Below are 26239 nucleotides of genomic sequence, written 5' to 3' on the forward strand. Positions count from 1 at the left end.
AATAAAGAGAATATCCTCTACCTTCGGTTGTGTCAGTGCCGTTGTGAAGGCCTGAACTGAAAATGGGTTTAAACCCCTCATTTATTTTTTTCTAAGATGGAGCATTTCAGCGGGGGCCATGCGTGCAGGTGTATCGGTTCCAGTCAAGGGCAAGGTGTGGTGGCAAACAGCTGCTGCAGGTGAGAGGCAGAAGGTGGCATATTTCACCTTCTCCTGCAACAAATAGTTTCAATAACACAAAATGAAAGTGATTATTTTTAAGTGGTAATCCTTGTGGCAGGAGAGCTGAAACTTTATGCCAAAGATGATTCCTTGCCCTTACCTTGGTTTGAGAGCTGCATGGCCTCCAAAATCAAATTGTTCTTACAGTAATGGGAAATGAGAAGACATTTTCATTGTGGGCTTGATTCCAGCAGCAGGACTCTGCTGGCTCAGAGGCAGTGGTATTGATTGCCTCTATGTGTCTCGTGGAGACCCATCAATATCATCTCAGTGATGCTGAGCAAGTGAGGAGTGCTGCTCTAAAAATTCCCCAACAGGCTTTGTTGCACAAAGCTGTCATCCAAACTGTACCCCATCAGAAAAATGTTTGAAGCATCATCAACTCTTTAATTGTTAAACTAAAGCTCATCTGACCTGTCTTCTGGTGAAAGGTCACCTCATGGTGTCAGTACTCTGCTTTATGGTGCAACTGAACAGTGCTGCACGAGCCAGCATGGTGGCAGAAATCCTTCATGTGGAAAAACAGCTTGAGTGAGCTGTTCCTAAAAACTTTTAGAGCTATACATAAGGAAAAAAATGTTACAATATGATCTTGGTTTCTTAACGCTTTCTCTGTTCCAACCTTCTCCTCAAACTTCGAGACAAGGTGCTCTCAAGAACACCTTCCACAAACTTCAAACTGTTGGGTTTTAGTTTCATCTTTGCTTTCTCAAGAGAGAAAATCTCGCCGAAGAGGTTCCTGTGTGTTCCAACAGCCCCTTCTCTTCCCTCTTACCTCTGTTACCCGTGAATTACAGTTACAATGAAACTGCTGAATTAAACTCGGTTGTATTTTACAGTGTTTATTTTTTTTTTTGGTATCAGTATATCAGTACATGAGTGAGGTTCCCTTTAGCACAGCTGTGCTGGTGGAGGGTATGCTGAAGCAGAGCAGCGCAGGAACCTCAAACAAGCCTTGTGACCGCAGAGAAGGTAGTGAGGAGGTGGCAGCGAGGCTGGTTGCAAGACCCCTTGCGAGGGGGGGCTGCTGTGCTGGGAAACAGCAGGAGCAGGTACTTCTCTTGGTGTTTTGTGCTTCGGAGGAGAAAAACCCCAAACCCTACTGCACTGCTTCACAATAAAGCCGCCAGTTTAGGCTGTTGGTGTGCCCTTGCAGCGGGCTGTGCCGGCTCGGTCGGGCAAGCCGCCTGACACCTTGGTGTTGTCTCCAAAATGTGACCGCAGTCCCGGTGTGCGACGTGGTGATCTCACACCCTGAGACGAGACTTTTATTGCAGAGCTGGGCGAGTCCAGCTGCCAGCAAACACAGCCGGCGTGCTGCGGGCAGTCACAAAGGTCGCATGCTGAAACTTGCCGCACCTTCCCTGCCCGCAGGGGTGGCTGGCTGTGTCTGCACCTGGCTCGTTTGTTCCTGCGCCCATTGCCTGGTTCGTTCGTTCCTGCGCACGCTCTGAGGAAGCGCCTCTGAGCACCTTGCCCTCCGGGCTGTGGTTTTCAGTAGTGACGGGGACGGCTCGCCCCGGCGAGGCTGGAGGCCGTGAGGGCCGACAGCGCGGGGGGTGTTCGGGGTACCTCCCCCTGTCAGAAACCCCCGTTCCTGGCGGCTTGCGGGGTCAGCGGGACCAGGGGGTGCACCGAGGGTCAAGCGCTACGTCAGAGTTTAAGGATCCGGGAGCTTTAGGCAATACCGATACCGGCTCTGCTCCCCACCGCCGCCCCGCTCCCGCCCCGGCCACGTGGCGCCGGGCGGCGCCAGGAAGTGACGCCACAGCCACGCGCCGCGCACAGGCTGGGAAGATGGCGGCGGCGGGGGCCGGCGGCTGCCGGGTGAGCTGGGGGGGCGGCGGCGGGGGCAGGGGGCAGCCGCTCTCTCCGCCGACGGCCGGGCCGAGCTCCGCTGGGCCGTAGATACGCGGCGGACCTGCGGTGGGAGCCGGCGGCGGGCAGCACCCGGCGCCCCGTGAGGCCCGACCCGCGGCAGGGGTGCCTGAGGAGGGGCGCCGGGGCCGAGCGCCGGCACGGGCAGGGCCGCTGCCGCCCGGGGAGTGGGCCTCGCCGCCGGCCGCCTCCTCCCTTCTCCTCTCTGCCTCGGATCCGCGGGAGCGCCGGGGCCGCTGTCGTGCGGGGCCCTGCGTGCCCTGGACCTGCTGTGCCCGTGGCGGGGGCCTGGGGGGCCGGTGGCACCGGGCGCTGTTGCTCTCCCCGCCGCGGTGGCCCTGCTCCTGCTGCCGGCGCGGGCCTCCGTGGCCCAGGTCGCTCCTGGGGCTTCCAGAGGGTCTTCACGGAGCTGTTGGTGATGCAGAGCTGCTCCACCCGTGGCCTCACGCAAGGTTTAGATTTAAACATGGGTTTTCCCCTGTGTTGAGCAGGCGAATGCACACGTGAGCAGGATGCAGCGGCTGGAAAGGCATTTTCTGACGTGCTTTCAAGGTGGTTGATTGTCTTTCGTGCCCAAAGTTAAACATGAGATTAAGCATTTCTGCTCAGTAGCATGGAAGAAATGTGCCTTTCCATCAAGACCTGCCATCAGTTGCATGCAGCAGGCAGTCTGCCCCAAGTTTTAGTGCTGTTCTTACAGCTACTGCAGGTCTTTAAGGTATGCATATAATATCTAGCTTATTCTTGCTTGCTATGAAGCCTGGCCTCAGTGATGACTTGGGCAGCAAGGTTCAGAGAGAGGCGGTGGAGAGAGTTTCCTTCTTTGATACCAACTTGACACTTTAAGATCCAGCAATCCAACTTCGCTAAAACTACAGAGGTGATAAATAAGAGGGAGCTGAATTTAAAGGATGTGACTTAATAGAAATGTAGAAACTGGTGAGTTAATGTAACGCGTGTCATTGGGCCAGCAGGATTTGTGGGGCAGTTACACCGTTACTTCTCGGGTGTAAAGTCTTAATTTAGCTTGTGGTGTTTGGCAGTGCTGTCACCTGAAGCCACAAGACCAGACAGTGTGGCTCTTTACAAAACCTTTTCAACATCTAGAAGCCTGATAAAGAGGTGGATGTGTTAATGTTAGACACAGAATTAAGTACTTGCAGGTTACAAATAATTTTCCAAAGTCTTTTAATGGCGAAGACCACTTGATATGTCCCGTGTTTTATTTTGTAGGTTTTATTTTTTTAGGGTGAGCCGTTTGAGAGATGGTCGGAGAGAAAGAGCTTGGGTTGCACAATCTGGTAACACAGGCCCATCAGGAATGGGAAGTTGATTTGAGGTAAAAGGTGTGGCTTTTGCCTGACTGGAGGCCAAGGATAGGCTGAATAGATTTTCCCTGTGGGGAAGAAGAGCGAGCTCAGTGCTGAAGGGCTGTTTTACGGCTGTAAAGACAAGAACCTAGGAGCTCTGCATAGCCTGTTTGCAGTGTAGGATGGTGGGCTGAAGGATTAGCCACATGATACAAGAATTTGCTTGCAATCTCAGCAAAGTGCAGCAGAATTTCTCAGTGATCATTCTGTGATCTAGTGTATCTTGTCTGGGGTAAAAGGTGTTTGTCTCTGACTTCAGGCAGCACTGCAACTGTGGTTTTAGGAAAACTTGTAAGTGGATGTAGTGCTGCTTAAACACAAACCAAGGTTTTTTTGGATGGCTTTTATCAAACCAGCCTCCAGTGCTTCTTGGCAGCACTTAGGATGTGTTCCTGGAAGACCAGTGAATGTTGTCTATTTGCAGTATTATTTCCTTCCTTCCTTGGCTCTTTCAGACAGCTGTCATCTTGTATTGTGTGCTAACCTGATCTTATGTTTTAATTTCAGAAATGTCTCATCAGTGGCATATGGCTTATATCCAGAAGATACCCAGGTCCTGCCATCCACAGGGGTACAGTATATAGAATGAGCAGGCCTGTTGTAGAGATCTATCAGGTTGGTTAATGGCTGTTTTTTTTTATTTCGGGCCTGAAGTGATTTCCTTTTAGAGTACTAATCTACTAGATGTGATAGGTTTTTGAAAAGCACCGATTCTAGGCTGAAGGTTTCCACTTTTTAAGATCTATCTGATGAACTCAAGGAATTTTGTAGTAGCTGAGTCCAAGCGACAGAGTTCAGGAGTGGTGCTCTGGTAACTTCATCTACGAAATTGTTTAAGCCTGAACTAATCTCTGGAGTTAAACTTCCTCTGGAGAAGCATCTTTTTAATGGCTATGTAGATGCACTTCACATTAGAAATGTGTTGTTTTTCTGGGTGTTTGGAGGGTAAGCTACTTCTTTTCCAAGGTAGCTGTATGCTTTCTATGACATTTAATGTTAGAAGTGACCCAGCGCTTGGCTTAAGTAAAACTAGGTAACTTAAGTAAACTACCTGCTGGGTTTGGTATTTGTTTAATTTAATGTCGCTTTGGATTCTACAACGTGTAATAATTTTTAGTCTAGATGCTACTCTTCTGGAGGAAGAAAGGGTTTTATATCAGGTTTTGTGGAGAACATCAAACAGGAATTAGCAAAAAACAAGGAGATGAAAGAAAGTATTAAAAAATTCCGAGATGAAGCTAAAAAGCTAGAAGAATCTGATGCGCTTCGCGAAGCAAGGAGGAAATACGTAAGTCTTTTCTTCATGAATTCCTTTGGTGTTTTCATTGCCCAGTCACTGAGCTATTACTGTTCTGAATGTAAATCTGAATCTTTCAGCAAATGAGCTGTTTAGTTCAGCATGCCTGTTTTTATGAGAAGTTCTGCTTGGCTGGAAATACTGACTGGTAAATGGATGTTTTGGAACATTTTGGTTGGGTTTTTTTGTTCTTTTAGTAGAAAATTTTCCAGCAGACCCTTCACTGGATTTCCCAAATAACGAGCAGATAAAATAATGAGACATTAAATTTAATGTTGGCAGTATTTAAATACTACTTTTGCATTTCTTGAAGAACTATAAAGAGCATCACTTGCAAAATTGAAATGGTGATGCTGGTTACTCAAGTAGTGTGCTCCCTAAGATGTAGCTCTTCTTGCCCTCAGTTACAGCGTTAAAGGGGTGTGTTACATGCTAAACTGTTTTTGAGTATATTCTGTCCTTGCAGTTACATACAGTGTGGGTTTTTTTCCACAGAAAACCATTGAATCTGAAACGGTGAAGACCTCAGAAGTGATTAAAAAGAAACTTGAAGAAATAACTGGTACAGTTAAAGAGGTAACATGCAGCTATGGAAGAACCTTTCCCTAGGGCAGTTCTGCTCTGAGGTTATATGTTTTGTGTGCGCTTGAATTATCGCCCTTTCTTTTTTCTTGGTGAAAGGTGGTTGCTCTTCCAAAAGTGATCACTATTCTGAATCTTTAAGGCCAGAGTCATTAACAAAATTACAGCAATAGTGTGGGATAGATTTCTTACTCAGTGTATGGTGAGAGGACAGGCATTGTCCAGTGATTCTGCTCAGATTTGGAGACTGGAGACGGTCCTGATGGTTCTGCATTGTCTAGCAGTAAAAAAAGCCTCAAGGTGGTTCTGCCACTGGAGGGCAGATAGAGCAACGCTGGAAGATCACCCTGGAAAGTTGTTTAGGAGGTGTGATGCTCTTCACACTGATGCTTTTTGCTACTAATGTGATAGGGCTTTTGGCTTCTCACTGCATGGTGAGAACGATTTACCACATCAGAGGCTCCAGGTGTTGTAAGTGGAAGTTCTGGTGGTGTAGTTGAAGTGCTCTTCTCTTAAGTTAGCATGCCGTAAGTGGTTCCGTGGCTCTGTGTGTCTTGGGAAGAACCAAACGCCTGGAGGAGCAGGCATTGTTCGTACCTAACAGGTATAAGTGTCCTCCGTTCTAGGCTCAGACTTTAAAGATGTCTGTGTAGATCTGCTTTTAAGCAGTCGAATTCAAGTTATTTTTTAGGTTGGGACTAAGCACTGCAGCCTGTGCTCATTTACTTAATTTCTTGTCCAGGTTCATCCAGGCAGCAGGTGTATTTGAGTGTTTCGTGGGCTTTGACTTTAATCTCTGGAGTAAATTTCTGATGAGTCTTCCTGATGGCTTTTTAAATATGGAATAAATCAGGTGGATGTGGCCCCTGTAGAAGCTGATCCTGCAGTGTTCCAGTATCTTGTGAATTCAGCGGGTACAAGACGGGGCTATTTGGGCATTCCTCAGTGGGATGCAGGAGCTTTTATTTCTTATTCCCTCTTTTCTGCCCCCTTCTCGGCATGGGCACCATTGTGGTCAAGGAATTCACATCCATTCAGCATTGCTCCCCATCGCTTCCAGAGGAGACGGGGTGACTGACAGGACAGGGCCGGGTAACCCAGCTATTCCTGCGTTTCAGGCTCTGCTGCTGTCTCCCAGGCGGCTGTCAGGAGGAGGAGGAGGGAGCAGATCCCACTGCCTGTCCTGCTCAAGCCTTTGTGGCAAAAGTCCTTGCTTGTCAGCTGTCTCTGAGACCTGCTGCTGGCTCTGTCACTAGCCTTCCTGCTGCTGTAGACCTGTCAGTACCCAGGAGGTGGCACTGAGCTAGAAGAGTTGGAGAAGGGCTGTTGCTGCAGTGTCTGCCGCCCTGACAGTTACTCCCAGGCACCTCAGTCTTGTTTTTCCATCTTACTGATCAGAGTAATTAAATCAGCAGTGACTGAAAACTTACTGTTCTTTCTTTTAAAGGCAGTACAAGATTTTCTGCAGTAAATTACAGCTGAGAGGTACTTCAGGAGGCTGCTCCTTATCTGTCAGTTGAAGTGCGTGGCCTTCATGCTTATAGCTAGGCTGCCTCAGAGCAGGGTGAACGGAGCTGGTCTCAGTGGTGGTTTAAGATGAAAGCTTGTGTGATTGTTCCCAACACGTGCAGTCAGATGCAGGATCGCTGCTGAGAGACAGCCAGCCAAGCACTGGACTTAAACTCTGCAATGAAGTTTGCGTGGACTCAGTCCCCACTCTGTGCTGTGCTCCGTCACTCTTGTTCTGTCTAGGTGTGCTCTGGTGTAGCTTAACTGCATGTACAGTTATGAGCTGGATGTAACCGTTATCTTTTCAGTACTGCTGAGGGTGCTGTAAGCATCTTCATTGGCCAAATCCTGTTGAAAACCAGGCAAAACCATTTGGTACTTGTATCCTGCCATTTCTCTTCCTCTGAGGCTGTGGCTTGTGGCCCACCCAGGATTGGTTGCCTGCTGCCAGTGAGATTTCCGAGATCCTCGAGGAGCTGATGTGTGCTGCTGCAGAATGAAAGGGTGACTAGCTACCGGCAGAGTCCATTTAATCTTTGCATACACAATCCTGGCTCTGTCAACACAGCCAAAGTGAGGTATATGAAGATGCTGGATTGAGAAAAGTGTTTCCTAATTTTGTAGGAATAGCTGTATAGCAGAGAGCTATCTCAGCCACTTCTATACCTTCTCTTAGGGAGCAAGAAGTACCCGGTTGTTTCAAAGCAAAGGGCTAGGGTATTTTAATTCTGGCATCATTGGTCCTTCTCTTTGATGTCAAGAAAAATAACGTATTTTTTTTAAATCTATGGGCAGCAGCTGTTACAAATGCATATGGTCCCATGAGTAGCCACATTTGTTGTTCTGCACAGAGGTGTTGGATAATGCTGCAGTGCCAAACCATGGTGTCCCGGTAAGACTCCCTTGTGACATGTGTTCACCTTAGGTTTGGTTAGTCTTGAGAGTGCATTAGGAAGTCTTTAGCATTCACAAAGAGGAGTTAATCAAAATAAGTTTTCACTCGTTACACCTGAAATGACCTTTTATTTCCTGTTTTGTTTTGTTGCAGAGTTTGGATGAAGTAAGCAAGAGTGATATTGGCCGGAAGATAAAGGAAGGTGTGGAAGAAGCAGCAAAAACAGCAAAGCAGTCTGCGGAGTCAGTGACAAAAGGAGGGGAGAAATTAGGCAAGACAGCAGCCTTCAAAGCTATTTCTCAGGTACATAAGTCCTGTGCCTCTGTAGGACATGGTGCTGTGGACACAGCTCATTAACATGGGAGTTGCGTGAGCTTGTGCTGACTGTAAAATGAAGTGCAAGACTGTTACAGTAAGACGTTGTGAGCCATTAGAATAAGTGATAAGTTCAGGAGATGTATTTTGCAGGTCTAGCATTCGCTTAACAACCCTAGAAAAGTGTAAGTCTCGAGTAGCTGAGCTTCTGCTAAAATGTGTTACTGGAAAAATTGGTTGCTGTGCTTGTGGAGTAGGGTAGCAAATGTCTTCTGCAGGTGGGTACGAGCGCTACTAGGGAACAAACTGGCTTACTTAAAGCACTCCTCTTCTAGAAAATATGTAAGCACTTACATATTTTGATGTCACCCAGTCAGCTGGCTTTAGCCTAAAAAGAAGCGTTCCCCTTGACAGGTTTCTCATGCCTCCTCTGAAGCCTTGGCTTTAGCCCTCGTAAGAGGAGGTACCAGCCGGGTGGAGCATCACCTGCACCAGTCATGGCAGTTCCCCTCTTTCTGTGTTTCTAAGAAGACATCATCGTGCTAAAGGTCACTCTAGCCACAGCTGCAGGTTCCATTATACACTTTTTTTTTTGTTTTTTTTTTGTTCCTTTCTCTCTAATGATGCCTGGTACCTTACTTCAGTAGCCTCCTAATCTAAGAACTGTTTGTTCCTTCCATGAAGCAGGCTGTGCCAGGTCTTAGAAGCAGGCAATTATTTTATAGGACCTTAAAGTAAATTTTTTTGAGGCTTAAATTTTTTTTTCCCTGTAAATGGATAAACCTTTTGATTTGTTGTCATATTTAACTGATTCACAGACCTTTTATAGGTTGTGAACAGTTCTAGTAGCTTTGCTGTACTTTCTAGAACATATATAGCATTTAGAATATTCGGTCTACTGCCTCAGAAAACTAAATATGTTATCTTTGAAATTGTAGTAGTAATCTCATCATGAGCTCTCCATTGCTTCAGTATTTAGGAGATATTGTATTTTTGTAATCTACAGCTGGATGATACCCATGGGGGCTTGTGTCTTGTTCTGTTCTCTGCCGGGTCCCTCAGATAGTCTTTTATAGTCCGTAGGAACTGTGTGGGCTTTAGAGCTTTTTATTTGCTTATCCTTGATGTTTAAAGTTACTTAAATTCTGCTTTGTGCTTTGTGTCACATCTCTGGCATCCATCCTGTCTAGGCCCTGAGCACTGTTCTAACTTTCTTCAGGAAGGAGTCACACTGATTTTGAGTAGGAGAGGATGGCTTATGCTGGCAAAGCTGTGTTAGACACTTGATGTGTTCTCCAGAAAATTCCTGTGTAAAATAAAGTTGAAAAATAACGGCCCCCGTAAAGCCACATGATGCTTTGGGCTACATAACTGACATGTTCTAAATAAAAATGCAAATTGGGAGAAGCTGTATAGAGCGTGTATAAAAAAAAAATAATCCCTTTCTGCCTGCATGTGTCTAGTTGTAACAGGGAAGATCTGTACTTACTGTGCATCATTTGTAGGTACAGTCATTAGAGGAAGTATGGCTCAAAAGTTCAGTAATAAAAGCAGAGCAACCCAGATGAAGGAGAAACACTGAAATTGCCTTTTAATTCCAACCCCTGTTGAAGCGTATGACAAAAATTCCCAACAGCGGTTGCAGTAGGATGAAGCTTCCTCTTGGCAGAATCTGAACCAAGGATGTTGCTGTTCACTGATGAGATGTATATTGGTCCAGAAATTTCAAGTCCTTTTTCGTGATGTAGCCTCACCCAAGAGGAGAATATATCCTCTCTCTCCTTTAGTATAAGCTTCACTACTGGGTTGGGGTTTTTTTCCACATCTCATCTTTAGCAAAACCCAGTTTGCTTCAAAGCTATTTTCTCAGCTAGAAGATGTGTAGAATTCTATAAAAAGTGAGGCTGTCTTTTGTTTTGGGGAGAGAAATACTTCTGTTTGTTTAAGCTTGGGCCTAGAACTTGGATTTTGTTGACCTTTCAGGTGGTTTTGCAGTTGGTGTCCTGAAGCTTTTCTTTTCCCCTACTTTTGGATACAGGAGCCATTCTTCCTTTTACCTGGGGTTTGTCATTCTGTCAAAAGCTGCTGGCTGCTGTTGGGCGCTGATACGCCTGCCTTCCTCTGACTTGATTTATTCCAATTTAAACTCTGTTGCCCTTTATCAGCTGTAGGGTTTGACTGTGTCCATAGCTTCTACTATATTGGGTTTTTTTCTTCAGGTTGATTCAATACAGCCATCCATTTGCTGTCCTAGACTGTTAATTCCTTAAGCAGAAGGCCTTGGTACTGGTTTGTTTGTCAGCAGATATCAGTGAGGAAGCATTTGCTGAGCAAGGAAGAGGAGAATAACCTATGGTCCCTTGTCTTTTTTCTTCGACAGAAATGATTTTCACTTTCTGGGAAAGTGGGGGGAACAGTAAATCAACCTAATAGGGATATTTTCCTTTCAGGGAGTAGAAACCGTTAAGAAGGAGATAGATGAAAGTGTTCTAGGGCAGACTGGTCCTTACAAACGTCCGGAACGACTACGAAAAAGGACAGAATTCTCAGGCGAGAGGATTAAAGAGGAGCGAATATTTGAAGCCAATGAGTACGTATTGGATGTATTAGGGTGAATATTTCTGTGTATAATTTGATAAAAACTGAAAAACTTAACTGCAGGTCAAGGATGGTTAAATTCCAAGCGCTGAAGTGAGGCTGTGGGGCGAGGTGTGACCTCTGGTAGGTCTGAGAGCAAATTTCCAGTGTAAGTTGATGATACTGAATCTTCCGATAGTGAAACTGGGCGCTTAAAATTATAAAGTGGGGACATAATGTTCTGATGTGAAATTTTGACTTGTGTGTGTGTGTGTTATGTTTTCTCAGCTCTAACATCTTGTGATGGAATTACGTTTGGCAGGACTGAGTCTGAGCTCATTTGCTTTCCCTGCTGCCTTTCTCTGCTAAGTCGTGTATCATTTATATGGTGTATCAGCCTCAGTGATAGCTCACGCTGCCGTGATACCCATCAGGATCTCCTTTTTCTGCTCACTTGGTTGTAAGTCACTTGTTCACAAGTACCCCTGTCTTCTGTGCTTTCTAGGGAAGCCATGGGTGTGGTGCTGCATAAAGACTCAAAATGGTATCAGCAGTGGAAAGATTTCAAGGACAACAATGTGGTCTTCAATAGTAAGTGTTCCAAAGACAAAGGAGTAGCACGTTATTTTCCCTGTTCTGATTCTTGCTGTGTTGGATCTAATGCCATCTGTGCAACTAGTCTCAACATAATGCAAATCATAGCCAGCTTTTTGTTGTTGTAGCTGTTGCTGTGAGGTGGTGTGAATGGGAAGTAGGCGTAGTTGACAACATTGCAGCTTTTCCAAGCTGCTCCATCTGTGTTCGGACCCCTCCCCCAGGCAGGCATTGTTTTTGATCAGTCCCTGCTCCCTGTAGGTACCAAAACCTGCTTTCGCTGTTGCTTAAAGAGAACTGAACTCTGCTCTTTTTTTCTACTTATTTTTTTTCTAGTCAGATCCAGTCTGGCACTGGGAAGAGGCCAGGGCATGCATGCGTGCATGTCACCAGGGAGAAGGCAGGCAGATCTCTTCTTCCTGACCTTGAGCTTATGACAAGGAAAAATCTTGTCTTCAGTGAGATGGTTTCTGTTGTCATCTGCTTAGAGCTCTGGAATGTGTGTGACTTTGCCTCCTTTCTGTTTTTATTGCAAAACCTGAAAATACTGAATATCTGTACTGCAGTGGGCCATCGCTTCTGATAGTTATCCAGATACTTGATGTTTCAGAAAGGCAGAAAGAAGCCTGAGGACAGAATCCTTCAACAAATCAAAGTAATCACTGCCAGAGTACTGCAGGGTAAATGACTTGTAAAGGAACAAAAAGATTGTGTAAAAGTGCAACATATAATTAACTTTGGATTGTGTTTCTTCCCAACTTCTTTTAAAGCAGAGCTCTTTGGGCGGTATCCAAGAATGGGTTTTTACATCCCATTTGTTAGCCTTTCCAAGGAGAGATGCTCATAGCTCCTAAGACTCCCCACATGTTGCATCCTCCAGTCCTGCACCATCTGTTCCAGCTCTGTGCGTTCTCTACATTTTACGCATCTTTCCAAGACTCTGGTTTTGCAATTCAAGCAACACTGCAGCTGTGGCTGCACCAGCCTCTACAGTGTGCGCTCTCTCTTTATGTACCACCTGTACCGTACCAAGAACACTGTGTTTTTTTGGAAGGAGCATAAGCTTCAGGGCAGGATTCCAATTGTTAATTGACATGGTGGGAAGAAGCTTCCCTGCAGGGCCCATTATCTCGCAACCACCTTCTGTGGTTCTGATCCATCTGATTGTGTCCAGAGACAGATGACAGGTTGGCTGAGCCCTTAGTTTGTTGCAACAGTGCCTGCTTGCTAAAATGGCTTGCCTTTTTTTTTTTTTTTCCCCTTCACCCCTCATCCTTCTTCCTGCCTTTGAGATTTTGCTTTGCAGGAGTTCTCCTTCCCCATCAATGATTTCTGTAGTTTTGTGGCATGCTTGGCTTGCTTTCTTACCAAGGTTGAGAAGTACATAGAACTTAAAAACTACATCCTCACTGATGTCTTGCTATTTTATTAAAAATTGGCAAGTTTTAAGGTCTGTTCTTGGTTCCTACCCCCAAGGTAAACTTTCTGGTGTTGGTTTCATATCCTGCTACCCCTTGTAGCAGATTGAATCGGGGGTGTAAGCAGACCTGGTGTAAGCAAGTCTAGTATTATTTTCTATCTGAAAATCTGCATAGAAGGTCCAGAGTTTCTGACAGCTGAGTCAGAGAAACCATCATTCCCCTAATGATGGTTATTGATAGTTAGGAACGCAGGAAGATGAGCAGAAGAGTAACTTTTGAAATTGATACTTGTTAATCAACAAAGAGGTTTAGAGGAGAAGTAGGTTTGATCTGCAATCTGTTGCATGTTGTTTCCCAATTCAGGAACGCAGTGGAAGGACACTGCTGCTCATTTTTCTTCTCCTTTCAGGGTTCTTTGAAATGAAGATGAAGTATGATGAAAGCGATAACGCGTTCATTCGAGCTTCCAGAGCTGTCACAGACAAAGTCACTGACATAATAGGTAATGTTTCATCATTGCTGCGAAAGAGCATCTGTAGCCTTTTAGCTCTGTTCTAGTGACTGTTAGTGCTGTCACCCTCCGTGTGTTACTAACATTTGGGACAGGTTCTGGAGCTTTATGATATTTTGCATGGATCATTATCCAGTATCACGCAGTGTAGCAACCTGCTACTGGATCAGAAGTGCAGTGTGATGACAGGTGCTTGTATGGGATAAACTTCAAGCTTAACTTTAAGTCTGCATTTGTTCAGAAGTGACTCTTCCTTCCCTCTGGTATATAACCAGAGGCCTTTCTCTTGTTTTCTGGTGACAGTTGTTGTGCCACCGGTCTCACTGAATTGTTTTATTAGGTGGATTGTTCTCGAAGACAGAAATGTCCGAGGTTTTGACAGAGATACTCAAAGTGGATCCATCCTTTGACAAAGATCGTTTTTTAAAGCAATGCGAGTATGATATAATCCCCAATGTCTTGGAGGTAAGATAGGGGTAGAGTATGATGCATTTTTTCCTTTGCTATAACATGGAAGGTTTTTCTCTTAGTTTTCTGATGCTAAAATTAAAAGGTGGGACAGTATTTTCTTCTCGAGTGTCCACCTTTGCACGGAACATGGCATAACCTTGGGAAAAGGAACCTGGATCCCACATAACAATTTAGTTTAAAACCATATTTCATAATTTAGTAGGCTAGCAAGTATTTTTTACTGGCCTGGAAAACAACTTCTCCCCTGAGAAATGATATGAGCATCAGAGAGATCAAACTGAAGTAGGTGAATGAACAGTACTGGGCAAATGATGATATCAAATATTGATAAGGGAAAGAATTTGGTGCGTACGTACTTGCTGGATTCTAAATGATCTGTGACTGCTTGTGGAGAAAACCAGGTCATGACAAATGGTTCAGTGAAAATATTTCTGGCGCTAGTCAAGGCAGTATGTGGAACTTAATGTTTTTAAAGACTGAAGTATAAAAGCCACTCAGAGGATAGCACTGATGAAGGATGTGACTTCCAGTATAAATGGATATAGTTCCTCTCACTGTAGCAGTATGTCAGAAAAAAAGAGTGTGAAAGTAGGGCATTTGAAGTACAGCAGAAATTGTTTTGAGAGATTTGTGTGAGGGAAAACTGAGGCTTGAAGAGATGAACAGATGCTAAGAAAGAGCAAATTGTTATTTTCTCATCCTATGATACAGTGAGTAGTCATATCTCAAATTCATACGTGCTAATACACATGTAGAAATATTTATTATATGCTTAGTCATGAGGTAGCATTATAGGATGAATAAAATTAATTTGATTCTTACAGATACAAACATCCAAACTGATGTGTAGTTAGGTTTTGACACTGCTGTCTTTGTAGTGACTGACTTGTGTATCAGATGTGTGGCTGGAACTGGAATGTCAACAGTGAAATAAAGCAGACCTGTCACAGCGAATCTGCTTCTCCTAACAGTGCCATATCACTAAAGCAAGCTGCAAAGAACGGGCTCCTGATTCTCGGAGGATCAGTTTTTCACAGGAGAGGTTTTTTCAAACTGTAGGCAGCCAGCTTACAGATGCAGTCAAGTATGAAGATGTATAGGCATTATATTGAAAAATGCCCCACCACATATAAGTAACTTTATTTTGAAATCTGCTAGATTCCCAGCGTCCTCACTGCCTTGTTACGAATTCCAGGTGTTTATTGCACAGTGTTTGAAAAGTAAACCTTTTCATGAGTTGCACTGTGATTCTTCTGTTCATTCTGTGCCCTGAATTTTTCACAGTAGACCTACTTCTCGTTTGTGCTCCTGCTTCTGTTAGATCCCACCTCCCAGGGTTTCTGGGTAGTGTGCATTCCGCTGACTTTTTGGACAGGAAGGTTTAAGATAGTTTTTATCTTAATTATGGAAAGGTTTTTGTGCATCTGGCTTGGTATGTGTGTACTTATAGAAGTTCTTATTGCTGTTCCTCTTTGAAGCTCCTATCCTTCTTCAGGGTTCCGCAAGATGTAGGATTTAAAGTAGTTTGCTGCTGAAAGCACTGATCATTTCAACTCTTTGATACAGGAGGTGTTTTAAAATGTTCCTATTTTATTTGATTTTCTCTTTTAGGCTATGATGTCTGGAGAGCTTGATATCCTCAAAGATTGGTGCTATGAAGCGGTAAGTAAAGCTGCTAAAAATGTCTGAAAAGATTATGATTCTCCCTTGTAAGCAGGTGTGTTGTGCCTTCCTTGCTTGCAAGCTGTCCAGCTCTTGGATCTGTGATGCTGCTTACCTGCTTTGCTCAGCTGCTTCCCCGTGTAAGCAGTTCATACTGTAAAACACTAATGCAGTCAAGTGTACATGCTGGACTTCTGGAATAGTCTGGATATGAGAGCGTTGTTTAGAGACGGTGAATCGAGAGCTAAACTCAGACTAGTCTAACTAGCTTCAGTTCTGCACTGCCCTTCTTGATTTGGATGGGCTTTAACAGAGCCTGCATCCCAGATATGGGGTGAGAAGGTGCAGAGACATTTGAGCTGACCCAAAAAGGTGATGCTTTTCTGCTTACAGAGTCAAGTTATCCTGGAGCTACTATACTAACACAACTCCACTGCAATGTCCCAGCAAATAATTCTGGCAGGCTGAAGTTTTTCTGAAATTGCAGCATAGATGATCTGCAGTCTGGATAACCTCACTGCCGAAAAATGAATTTTGTTTTGCGATACAAAAACTGGTTTTGTTTTTGTACCAGGATGGATTTTCAGTATTGGATCCACTTCTTGAAACAGTGAATATGAATTGGTTGCAATTCAGTGATTGTATTATTGTCTGCTTAACTTCGTGAAAGCAGCTCCTTTCCTGACAATGTAGATGGATGCTTGTTCTGGTCTTCGCTCTGCTCCACAATAATTGTGTTGGGGGCAATGCAGAGCCGTATTCTGTTTCTGAAGAATATGATTGTTGAAAGTGAACGTTCTCCTTCCTGATCACCACCACCAGAGGGCTGGAAATTTTTTGTATTTAATTTTTTGTGATTAACATCTTTGTAACAATATTGCAGTATGTAAGAGGAAGATATTTAAAGCAGTCTGAATGTAAAGGAAGTTCTTTATTGGTTCAAGCAACCTTTGAAATGACACCATAGAATTCCTCTCAAGTCTCCAGAGGAAAGCAGTAGATTTGCTTCAGTTGAGAAGACACAAAGCAAACTCTTCTAAGACAGCTGTAGTTATAAATTAAGCTCATAAGTCAAGAATCATCTGTCAAATAAGGCAAGGGAGGAAATGGGAGTCCTATTAATGAGAATTCAGGAGAGAAAGGCTCTTGAACGGAATCATACCACAAGTGTTAAGTTTGTGATACTGGTCACTAAGGTGTTGGAATACAAACCAGGAAGGCAAAAGCGTGCTGGCAGGTGTACCAACCGAGCTGCAGGTTGCTACCAGCCCACTGACTGAGATGTAGTTCGTGGTTCATAGAGCTGTCGCTGCCTACTGCCCTCAGAATCCCTGATCTGTGACTCCAGCTTCACTCTAGTGACTTTGCCAGTAACTTCTGTAGGATATTTGCATTTAAACGCTTGTGATGAAGGTTGGAAATCTGTGGTGGGGAGGTAGGTAGGGACTACTTTCTGTTTCTTTGATACCTGCCAAGAACATGGGCGATAATGCTGAAAGCAAGTAGAAATTCACTGTCCCCAACATCAGTTCTCGTTGCATAAGTAATGAAGCATATGTGCCTGTGCCTAAAAGGAGCCAGGAAATGCTGGTCTGCCTCCAGGGTCTGGCTGCGTATTAGGAAAGTAGCTTACGTCCCAGACTGTTTCTCCTTGTCTGCTGTCAAATCAGAATTGTAAGTGCCTTGACTATCAGGTGCACTTGGTGTACATGCTTAGTTGTGATTGTTGGGTCTCCTGTTCTGGCCAGGGGAGATGGGATTTTTAGTGAGTATTTGGTTACGTGAATCCCAGAGCATTTGATGCAGCTGTTTGATACCTTGCAAGACATGTGCATTGTATTTGCAAAAAACTGACTTTTTTTCCGGTGGTTCTCTCTGAGCAGAAAATCCCTTTTTTGTTGTGACAGAACAAATGTGTAATGCAAGTTTGTTGCTTCATTTAGACTTACAGTCAGCTTGCTCATCCAATCCAGCAAGCCAAAGCCATGGGTCTCCAGTTCCACTCCAGGATTCTTGACATTGACAACATTGATGTGAGTGTCCTTTTCTATATTTCACCTTGGGGGATGAATTAGAAACTCATTACCTGAAGAGGCCTTTTCTTCTTTGCTCTGACTGCTGGGTTTTTTTGCCTCCTGCTACTCTGCTATTTGCCGTTTTTGCTAACGGAGGAACAGATTGCTGCTGGAAGGTAGAGCTCATGGGACAGATTTGCTACTGTGTGATCAAGCCTAAGTTGCAGCATTGTGGTTTGTCTCCTCTCTGTCAGGGCACCTTGGTCTTAATCGCCAACATATAGATTGAGAAAGGCTAATAATAAAGGCGAATAGCACTAACCCAGTGCTTTTGTGACGGGCTCTGTTGGTACTTACTCGGGATGATAATGCACAGTACTTCTGTGACTCAAGGCTGTGCCATGCAGGAGCGGCTGTTAGAGAGACTAAACTGCTGTTCTGGGTGGCTCTTGATGAGCGGGGAGGGAATGGCTGTAAGCAGAGCCGTTGCCTCCTTAGGAGCAGAGTTGGTGGCTGGGGACTTGGGCCAAATGTCTGCACAGTCGTAATGCTCTCCGTGTTCCTCTTTATTGAGGAGCCAGAGGTGTTCCTGTTCTACTTAGCAGTAAGTCTACAGTAGTACTTTCATTTAATTAATTCTTTAGTGTCATTTTACTGGCCTCTAAGTTTTCTTTCAGATCTTTCTTTCCTGCGATGGCAAAAGAATATCAAAGCAATTACTGCCTTCAGTCAGCCCGTTCATATCCCATAACCAGCTCTGCCTCAATGAGAGTGTGCAGGAGGAGGAGGGGAACAGGGCAGCTGTACACTAATGCTTTAAAACACATGTGGAAATAGTCTGAAGTCAGATCAGCTGTTTGTCATCAAAGGTGCTAACTTGAAGGCAGCAACATTCAGTACACGTTTCTCTTGGAACCAAGTATTATGGTATACTTGTCCAATACACTGCAGCTGTGCAGTGTTGTACTCAATAAAATTATAAGCTGGATCCATTCAGGCAATTACCATAAAGCCAACCTCAGGGTCATTCCTGCAGGAACAGTGAACACAGTTTGAGCTATTTAATAGGGGTCTAAACCCAGTGGTGATCTGGTCCAAGGTAAGGAAGTGGAGGACTGGAAGCTTTCAAGTAGAGGTGGAAATGGAGCACGGTGATAAAAGGATGCTGTTCAGAAAGTGAGAACTGTTCCAGATGGTGTTGGGGTGTATTAGCTGGCCAGATGTATCTTACCTGCGGTTGCACCCCTGCAAAACAAGAAGTCAGAAAGAATTCAGCAACCATCATGGGAAACCAGGAGAACAAAATCTGATGCTCTTGGTGGTTTGCTGAAAGGAGGGCTGCTGATGGTGAATTTTCTCTTAACAGCTGCCCTGTGCAGGGGTGTCTCTTTTTGTGCCCACATCATTAAAAAACTGGAGTGGGTGCAGGAGAGCTCCAAAAACGTGTGAGGAAATGCCCTACAGCAAGAGACTTCATTTGACCTGTTTGGCCTTACAAAAGAACAGTGGGAAATGACTTGATTAATGACCATGTACCTTTAGCAAGGAGCTGAAGATTGTCTACAGGGCATCTCCTAACACAAAAGGCTCGTGTCTGGCCCTCTTTCTAGGACTGTTTGTTTGCCTTTTGGTCTTGATAGGCTTCTCATTTTCTCTCATCCACCTGGGTTCAGAGGAAGCTATTCCTTCCTCTTTGGTAACTCGCAGTGTTAACTGCAAGCATGTGCCAAACAAGCAGGAAAACTTCTGCAGCATCTGTAATTCTCCTGATTATCTTCAGCAATTAATAATGTGGTCTAACACAATTAAGGCTATGGAAGCAATAAACATGATTGCTTTTTTCTAAGCCTCCTACTTAAGGTGTTTCTGTATGGTTAGTGTTTAGGAGGCTTGTATGCTAGGTAACTTTTTCCTCTAGAGGTGCTAAATAGCATAGAGCCATGCACAGATTCTGAGTGATGGCTGGAAAGACATTTCATTATTAGTTTTAGATGCTTGTATTTTTGCATGAAATTTCTCAATAAAATTATAGCTGGAAAAGGATTGATATGAAACATAAATGAGTGCAGTTCTTGTTATGCTGTCTGTAGTGCGAGCAAGGGGGATAAAGGGTGTGTTGTGTGTTTAAATTTTTAAATACGTTTCCCTAGTGGAGATTTATGGCAGTATGTTGAGTGATCTCATCCAGAAAAACAATTCAGTGAGTTTGAAAAAACCCCAGCGTTTAGAAGATTTAAGGGAGTTCACATGCTGCAAAGTTGGCAGCATTAAAATTAAAATCAAGTCTTTCAAATATCAGCACCTGCACACATGTTCCAGGTACTTGCTTTAGCACTCTGCTTCACTAGACAACTACTGCCTGTAAATTTAATGGAATTTTGAATCCTTGATATTTCTTAGGACTATTTATTTGGCTGCCTAAATGTAGTTTTAAGTATGTGACTTGTGAAATGGGGTTTCTGAACTGAGTGTGGGAGGAGTGATATAAATACTGTCTTGATCATAGAGGGGTTTTTGGCATCCTAGTACTAAAATACAAAGCAATACCAGTATGGAAGCCATGGTACCTAGAAGGGGGACAGCCTAGTCAGTGATATGCTCTTCCTCCTCCTTGAAACCCACGTGCAAATTCATGTTCTCAAATTATTAATGCCAAATGGTGTCATATAAAATGTCTGTCTTGGAAACTGGTCTGACAGAGAGCTGTGAGATCTGGGTTTCGATACTTGGGTGGCAGGTGTTTGTGCATTGCTGAGTCAGTCAGGCCGGTTCCAGGAGCGCAGTGTGGATGGGGCTGGTGTGAGTTACTGCAGAGCCAGGGAGCCCAGTCGCTTGGATTAAGCAAAGGAGCGTTGCAGTAGGGCTGAGTTTTCCTCAGGGGAGAGTAAAACATAAATATGTATCTATATATATATATGCCTTTGTGAACTGCGGCACGGTCTTGTAACTGTCTTGTGATACGTTCTTTATTATGTGATAAAATGCAATGGTTTTGAAGCAGCCTCTCCTATACAAGAGGATAATAACGCTACCTGCAGTTTGAGGTACTGTGATTACATTTTTGGGTGACATAGCCAGTAACTCCAGAGTTACTAAAGAGCAAGATACTCTAGCATACTGCATTCACACAAAAGCAGCAGAAAGAGGGCTGTATTTTTTTAGGAGCACAGCTTTGGGAAACAAAATTAATTCTTCATTACTCTTTGCGTTTCAATTAATAAGTTCTTTATACATTTAATGATAATATGATAAATAATGATAAATAAGGAGTGACCTTAGACTAGAGAAAAAAATCCCGTCGAACAAAAGGTTATCACCTTTGATGTCTTTCTGTTACTTAGTTATTTTTGTCTAATTCGGTATGACTTCATGTCAAAGATTCATTTAAAAGCAAGAGAAAAAACTTCAGTTGATGTACTTTCTTCAGAAAATGTCATTTTTTTAAGAGCAGGGTTTCTTTTATTTTGGTTTCTAATTTGGAAATAATGGGACAGAGCTTGTTCATGTTTCCTTTTTTTTTTTTTTTTTTTTTGATTTGGAAAAACTTATGAAACATTTCAGAACGATTTTGGGAAAGCTTTTAAGTACAGGGAAAGTTTTGGGGGAAAATGCTTTGCAATAACGTCTACAGCATCTGTATTAAGAGAGCATCTATAACCTGATTAAAATAACTAGATTCCGCTCTGGGAGAAGATGGGATTGTTAGCCATGTCAAACCATAGCGGTTCTGTTAAATGCTTGATTTTTTTACATTAATCTGCAGAAATCATTTGTTTTCTAATGGAATTGTCTTCCATTGCAGCTGGCTATGGGGAAGATGATGGAGCAGGGACCAGTGCTAATCATCACTTTTCAGGCTCAGGTCGTGATGGTAATTAAGAACCAGAAAGGAGAAGTGGTGGAAGGCGATCCAGTAAGTAATGCTCATCGGCTTTGTACGGTTTCCCTGGGTCCCCTGCTTGTCATCTCGGTTGTTAGGGATTCATCTAGGTTCATGTAAAGCAGCGGGTGTCTGCACGTAGGACATTGACCGGTATGAATAATACTGCATCTTGTGGGTGAGATCTTTGGTGCAGCTCAGTGTGGGCTGTTTATTCTTGTCAGACTTTTGAAGTGTTACCACTCATTAATTGAGAGTTACCATATATGAGGGGAGTCTGCAACCATCTAGAAGGGATGGAGAAAGGGTTATTTTAAATTCACAGCAAGGAGAGTAGCTAGAGCTTTCCCTTTGGGTTGCTGGTGTGCCTGGCCAGCATGCTCCCTGCCTGCAGTTATTGCCTGCAAGTGCTGCTCCTTTGGCACACTCTGGGACAGAATCGAGCTATCCTGCTGTAGAGTAAAGCTCCATCACACAGCTTCCACCTGATCCTGTTCTTACTCTTTCTTTTTCCTCCCTATTCCTGTCATAAAGAGCACTGTAAGAACAGAGCACAAAGATGCTTGGCAAACAGGGTGGGAGCTGAGGTTCAATCATTTGCAGGAGACTGGGAAAATCACCAAGATAAGTTTTTGGCTACTGCCTCACTACACTGGTACAAAATATCTTACAGCACTGCAAGCCTTCACTTCCACAAAACTCTCCCGTATCCAGTTGGATGAGATGCTGTATATGGTACAGGCTTCTGATGGGAACCTCTGACCCAGGGTGGTTTGTGGAGTGGCTGCTGTGCAGCAGATCTCTGGCATCTCTGTGGATTGTGGTTTAGCTTTTAGCACTGCAAGTCCAGCCCGCCTGTTCTGCTGTGAGCGGTGCTAAACTGAGCCTGTCAGACGAAACCACAGAACATGCCTGTTTCCAGAGCTAATGATGCAGCAGGCTCGAGGGGCCCGTGCGTTTTCTGGAATACCTTTGTTCTCCAAGTGGCTCGCTATCCAGACAGCTCCGGCTTGCATTGTGTCTGTGCAATGTTTAAGTAGCTTAATGATACATAATGGGGGCATTGTGAGATGCCTGGAGCTCGCAGTTTCTAGCATATTTCCATTAGAATTAATACATGCATTTAATAAATATTGGCTTTTTGCAACCATTCTCTTTAGTCCAGGCTGTAAGTTTACAAAAAAGGAGACTAATTTTAATGATGGGGCCCATCTGGACTGATTTACAACCCGTCACATCGACTGCAGGGGAGGAAAAGCTGATACAGTGATTTCTTGCATTAAATTACTGCATTCCTAGAAGATAGATATTGATGTGATAATTATTGAACAGGATATCAAAGTCTGTTTGCTGTCTGATTTCTCTGGAGCAGCAATAAATCAAGGAGATGCATTAAAATTCTCCAGTGGAAACAAAACTTCAGCTTTAATCAAATGTCAGATGCAGGCTGGCTGGTAACTATGATTTGGTGTTAACTGCTGAGCTGCTCCTGCGGAGTATTGAACAAATGACGTTCTAGGGAGAAGGAGCCTTGAATTGTAAACTTTCTAAATAGAAATCATATGCTTGTAATTGCTGCAGTATTGTACGTAGTTGCAATTGTTCGGGTTGCCACTGCTGTGCTGCAGGCTCACCCCCAGTGAGATGTGGGGAGACCAGGCAGCCTGTGACAGGGTTGGACCAGGTGTTGCGGTAGTTAATGCAAGGGATCCCCATGGAGCACCACAAAATCAGTCTGGGAAAATGAGGCCTTAGACAACCCGTTGAGCAATGCTGTGAAGCCGAGGGAATCTTTTTAAAATTAGGTCCTGAAGGACTGCAAGACAGGATGCTGTTTGTCTGTCATAGCAGACTGTGGGATGAAAGGACAAATTTTTGCCTGGCATGCATGGCCATGATAGAAATCTGCCTTTGGGAGTCCACACATGTTTGCTGTCCCACTTTCTGTGAATATATGCAGCAGCACACACTGTACATTGAGGATTAAGATGTACCCTATTAATAAAAGCACCAGATCAGAAAACCAGAAATCTCTCTGCTTGGGAAACATGTAATTTTTATGTTTCATCACGTCTCGTTTCCAGGAAGAAAGCTGTGCTACTTGTTCAGTACTGCATGCTGCAAGATCACTAGCAACTCCAAGCTTATCTGCTGTTCAGCCCTTCAGTAATCATGTTCAAGAACATAAACTTTTCCAGATGTAGCAGAGCTTTGATGCTGAAGTGTATGATGAAATTGCCTTTCATACACAATCTTATTAAATGGACTTTGAAAATCACGAGTCAGGAAAATCATACAAATTAACATTCCACTGGCAATGTTAAATCAGTTAAGTTACCCACTTCATCCTGAGCTTATACTTAGTGTTTTATTCTCAGGAAAGATCCTGTGGCTGGTACATCAACAGCCTGTCTCGAGCAGGCAAAAGTTTTGTTGTATTTTTTGTCTTGTCCCCTCTGCTATTCCTCCTGACATATCCCAAAGGTCCATATGACTCAAGTTTTCAATCACTTTTAACAATTCTGAGCAGAGCTGAAGCAAGTTAGTCTTCTGAAACACCGAGCAAGAAAAAAAACGACTTTATGATATGTGATATTTCTAAAGGATTAGTTTTCTAACGACTGGTCTGGTACAGAAAGTCTCCCCTCTCACATTTGTGTACCTAAATTATAACCTATAAAGATTCACACATTCTATCAAAAATGTAGTAGTTAACTACACATCTGGGAGCTGAGCCAATGCACAGTCTGATCCCTCAGTGATACTTCCTTATCAGAGGGAAATATTCTCCATGGTTAATGGTTAAATGATAAAATCAAAATAACCTTTGATTTGCAGAGTGGATCTGTGCCACGCTGGGGCTCCTGGCAGCCCAGTCATCTGGGCAGTGCCACCTCTCTCCTGGGAGAGGCAGAGACTTTTATCACAGGTAGCTGCAGTGACTCTTCAGGGAGCTGTTTTCATAAGACCGTGAGTGATGGCCTCAGGATGTGCCGAGTTAAGGCTTTCATCCTTATTCACTTACTATGAATAAAACTGCTGGCATTCTCATTACATGCATCAAGGATGGAAAAGTTTATAGTTGTGTTTCAGCCCCCATATGGCGGAAGCAGTCTGCACAGCAAAGACTTGATTGCAGAATTAGTGTCTGTCTGTGGTTAACACTGTGGCTGGACTTGGCATGATCATTGATAAATGTTGGGCTTTTTCACTCTCTGTCTCTTCTCAGACCTGGTGATGCTGATTTCTGGTTAATTTGAGCTGCTCAAAGTGATACAGCTGTGGGGAGGGGATGTGGCTCACAGGCTGATGTGGGAGAGGCAGTTGCAGCTGCAGGGAAGAGCCTAGGCTTGACTGAAGGTTAGAGAGAGCAGTACAGCCTGGCAGCCAAACCAGTTTGAAACCAGGAATTTATATTTAAAAATAAAGTCAAATTTTATCCAGCTTGGCAGTGATACCAGTAATGTATGTCAGCCAGAGAGATTGGAAATCCTAATTCTGTTTTTGGGAATCAGAAGTTTATCTGTTCCTGACTGTGGTAAGTTTCTAACCACAATGCAGTAGATGTTGCTGGAGCCACCCTGATTTGGGACCTTTTGGGCTTAGAACCAGAGAGCAAAATCAAATGAGCAGTCTGTGGAGGAAGTGTGGAGCGTGTCCCCACCAGCTCTGAGCTAGGAGGTCTGTGACCATCATGCAAGCTCTAACGACAGGATTTTCCTTCCAGGACAAGGTTCTGCGGATGCTGTACGTGTGGGCACTCTGCAGAGATCAGGATGAACTCAACCCGTACGCTGCCTGGAGGTTATTGGACATTTCCTCGTCAAGCACTGAGCAGGTTCTCTGAGAAGAATCGCACCCCAGGGCTTCCCGTACCTCTCTTGAAGCAGCGCCATCTCTGAACTTGCACCAGTCTGCTCTGCGATGGGCTGTAGGGGAAGGAGGCTGGACTGGTTCCTTTGCAGAAGAACAGGCTATTCCGTGTGCCCTCATTATACCAATCCCTGTAATGAACTGGATGGTCTTGACATATCTGCCTTACGCTTTGCTGTGTGGTATGGCACTGTAAGGGTGTACGGTAGATTTCAACGTGAATGGTCTAAGACACTAGCAGCTGCTGTTGGCTTCTTTTTTAATTGTGGCAGAAGGAGGCTGGTTTGGGTCCTGTATGATTCCCAGTGCTTCCAGTGATGGATAGAGGTGGGTATCGGAGAGTGAGCTGTGACAGGTCTAGTTCCCATCTGCTGTCATCCTCTGATGGCCTCAAAGCATCCTTTAAAAGGTCTTAGAGGTGCTTTTGAGGCACGTTGGTCTTGGCTAACATACATCTCTTGTACAAAGTTGCACCAATAAGCCTTCTGTTGCTGCAGTGTCTTGCACTTTACCAAACCAAATACAATCAAGACTTTGCACATGACTCTGTGTTGGTGTGGCGCGGAGTCAGGATGGAGGTGTTGGCATCATCAGGCAGGTTCTCGAGGTCGGTTGCAGGCGTGGAGTTTGCTGCCAGTGTTAATATTTATATATCCACAGCTTTGCAGGGGGAGTTTTGTTGTTTCTGGTGTTCTGCCCGTTGTGTCAGCTGGTACCACTAAAGAGCGCACAACTGCATTTCTCCATTGGATTAATCTGACGATGCGGAGGAGAGAGGCTGTAACTGGCTACGAGGGAGCAGGCAGAGTGCTGGAACAGCAGTCAGGAGTAGGGACAGACAGACAAACAACAAATGAGAAAATAAAATGCTATAACAGGTAGAACATCACCTCTTGTAGCTCAGGTATTTAATACATGAGAGGAGAAAAGAGGGTGCGGTTCACACACCTACTGCATAAAGTGGCTTTCTTCACCAGGCGGGCTTACGCTGCGGGAGGGTGGTACGCCTGGCCTGGGGGGGTCCCAGGTAGCCACTGGAAGATGCCAGAGGGTGAGCTGCTGGCACACTTACATAGATTTTAGGGTTTGGGGCATCTGCTGGAGGCTCAATCTGGGAGCTGTGATGTGGGTCGATTTGTCAACTGTCCCCTCTTAATGGAAAGTGAG

The 26239-nt window shown here is 44.3% G+C and overlaps 1 protein-coding gene across 1 annotated transcript; it reads left to right on the top strand.

Moving 5' to 3' along the window:
* The first annotated feature begins 1952 nt into the window (after window positions 1–1952).
* On the top strand, window positions 1953–25616 carry TIMM44 (translocase of inner mitochondrial membrane 44). Its single transcript, XM_040592286.1, has 13 exons — window positions 1953–2049; window positions 3978–4085; window positions 4588–4758; window positions 5263–5343; window positions 7907–8056; window positions 10519–10658; window positions 11151–11236; window positions 13070–13162; window positions 13512–13636; window positions 15254–15304; window positions 17248–17337; window positions 21122–21232; window positions 24927–25616. Exons 1-13 carry the CDS (start codon window positions 2020–2022, stop codon window positions 25044–25046), a joined length of 1356 nt encoding a protein of 451 aa, XP_040448220.1. The 5' UTR covers window positions 1953–2019; the 3' UTR covers window positions 25047–25616.
* Window positions 25617–26239: the final 623 nt, after the last annotated feature.

Source organism: Falco naumanni, chromosome 4, assembly GCF_017639655.2.
Source record: "Falco naumanni isolate bFalNau1 chromosome 4, bFalNau1.pat, whole genome shotgun sequence".
NCBI lineage: Eukaryota > Metazoa > Chordata > Aves > Falconiformes > Falconidae > Falco > Falco naumanni.